Source organism: Orycteropus afer, unplaced genomic scaffold (genome assembly GCF_000298275.1).
Source record: "Orycteropus afer afer isolate SDZICR_OR568_19922 unplaced genomic scaffold, OryAfe1.0 scaffold00300, whole genome shotgun sequence".
Lineage (NCBI taxonomy): Eukaryota > Metazoa > Chordata > Mammalia > Tubulidentata > Orycteropodidae > Orycteropus > Orycteropus afer.
Window position 1 is genome coordinate 4,294,600 of NW_006921887.1, and position 1,055 is coordinate 4,295,654.

The following is a 1,055-nucleotide window of genomic DNA, read 5'->3' on the forward strand; positions in this document are numbered from 1 at the left end:
CAGGATGCACTTGATCATGTAGCAACAGTATCCGTTAATTCTGGATGCTGAGCACCTGGATGGTTGTTATATTTCTTTCACTTTTGATATGAACATTTTCATAATTTGAAAGTAATACAATCATTGCAATTTATTATTTGTTTATAGTTCTATTGAAATATGTAAAGATAGAGGATGTTAAGACTGTATGCTAAACAACACATAAAGGCTGGTTTGTCTATTTTCACTATTTACTCTTCATTCTGTTTACATGGGTAATTTAGAAGTTTAATAAAATTAATTCAAGAACTGGTTTTCAAATTAAAGAAACCAAAGTGTAGGGTTTTTTTTTTTTCCCTTGAAAATATCAAATACATTTTTCTTACCTTAAAGAATTTGCCCTTTAATGATTTCACAGGCAGTTCCTTCAAATTTCTTTGGGCAAGTACACAAACATTGCCCATTCAGCAGTACCACAGTACCTCCATTTTGGCATGGGTGGCATTTTCTTACATTGAATTCATTGATATAGTCTTCAATGGCTTGTTCTAAATTTTGTTTCTTTCGGTGTGCATCTTTTATTTGCACTGGAATCAGATTATATATAGGAGACAGCTGCAAGAAAGGAGAAAATCTAATGTTAGGACTTTTTCTGTGGAGGAAACTTGCAGAATATTCTTCCCTCAGTGATTTCTTCATTGTTTCAATAAAGATTTATTGAATGCTTATTAGTGCTGGATATTGATGTTAGTTTAAAAGAATATACTAGTGATCAAAACCAGTCATAATCTCCACCATAATGGAGATCGCTTTATGGAGTTGAGGAGACTGATATTAATAAAATAATCACAGGGATAAATTAAAAATGGAGACTAGGACTGGTTTTACAAAGGAGAGGTTATACGTATTTTTTTAAAAATAATATTTTATTATATTTTGGTGGTGGTGTACACAGCAAAGCAGGTTTCCATTCAACAATTTCTGTACGTATTGCTCAGTGATATTGGCTACATTCTTCACGTAGCATCGGCATTCTCATTGTTTCCATTTTGTTCCATTGCCATCAACCTAGTCTT

At 32.4% G+C, this 1,055-nt stretch overlaps 1 protein-coding gene across 1 annotated transcript in view; it reads right to left on the reverse strand.

Moving 5' to 3' along the window:
- Positions 1 to 366: 366 nt before the first annotated feature.
- The window catches only part of C9 (complement C9), a 76,965-nt gene continuing 76,276 nt past the window's right edge, over positions 367 to 1,055 (reverse strand). The window contains exon 7 of the mRNA XM_007951590.1: positions 367 to 594. Within this exon, the coding sequence (XP_007949781.1) occupies positions 367 to 594 (228 nt within the window). The remainder of the gene's footprint in view (positions 595 to 1,055) is intronic.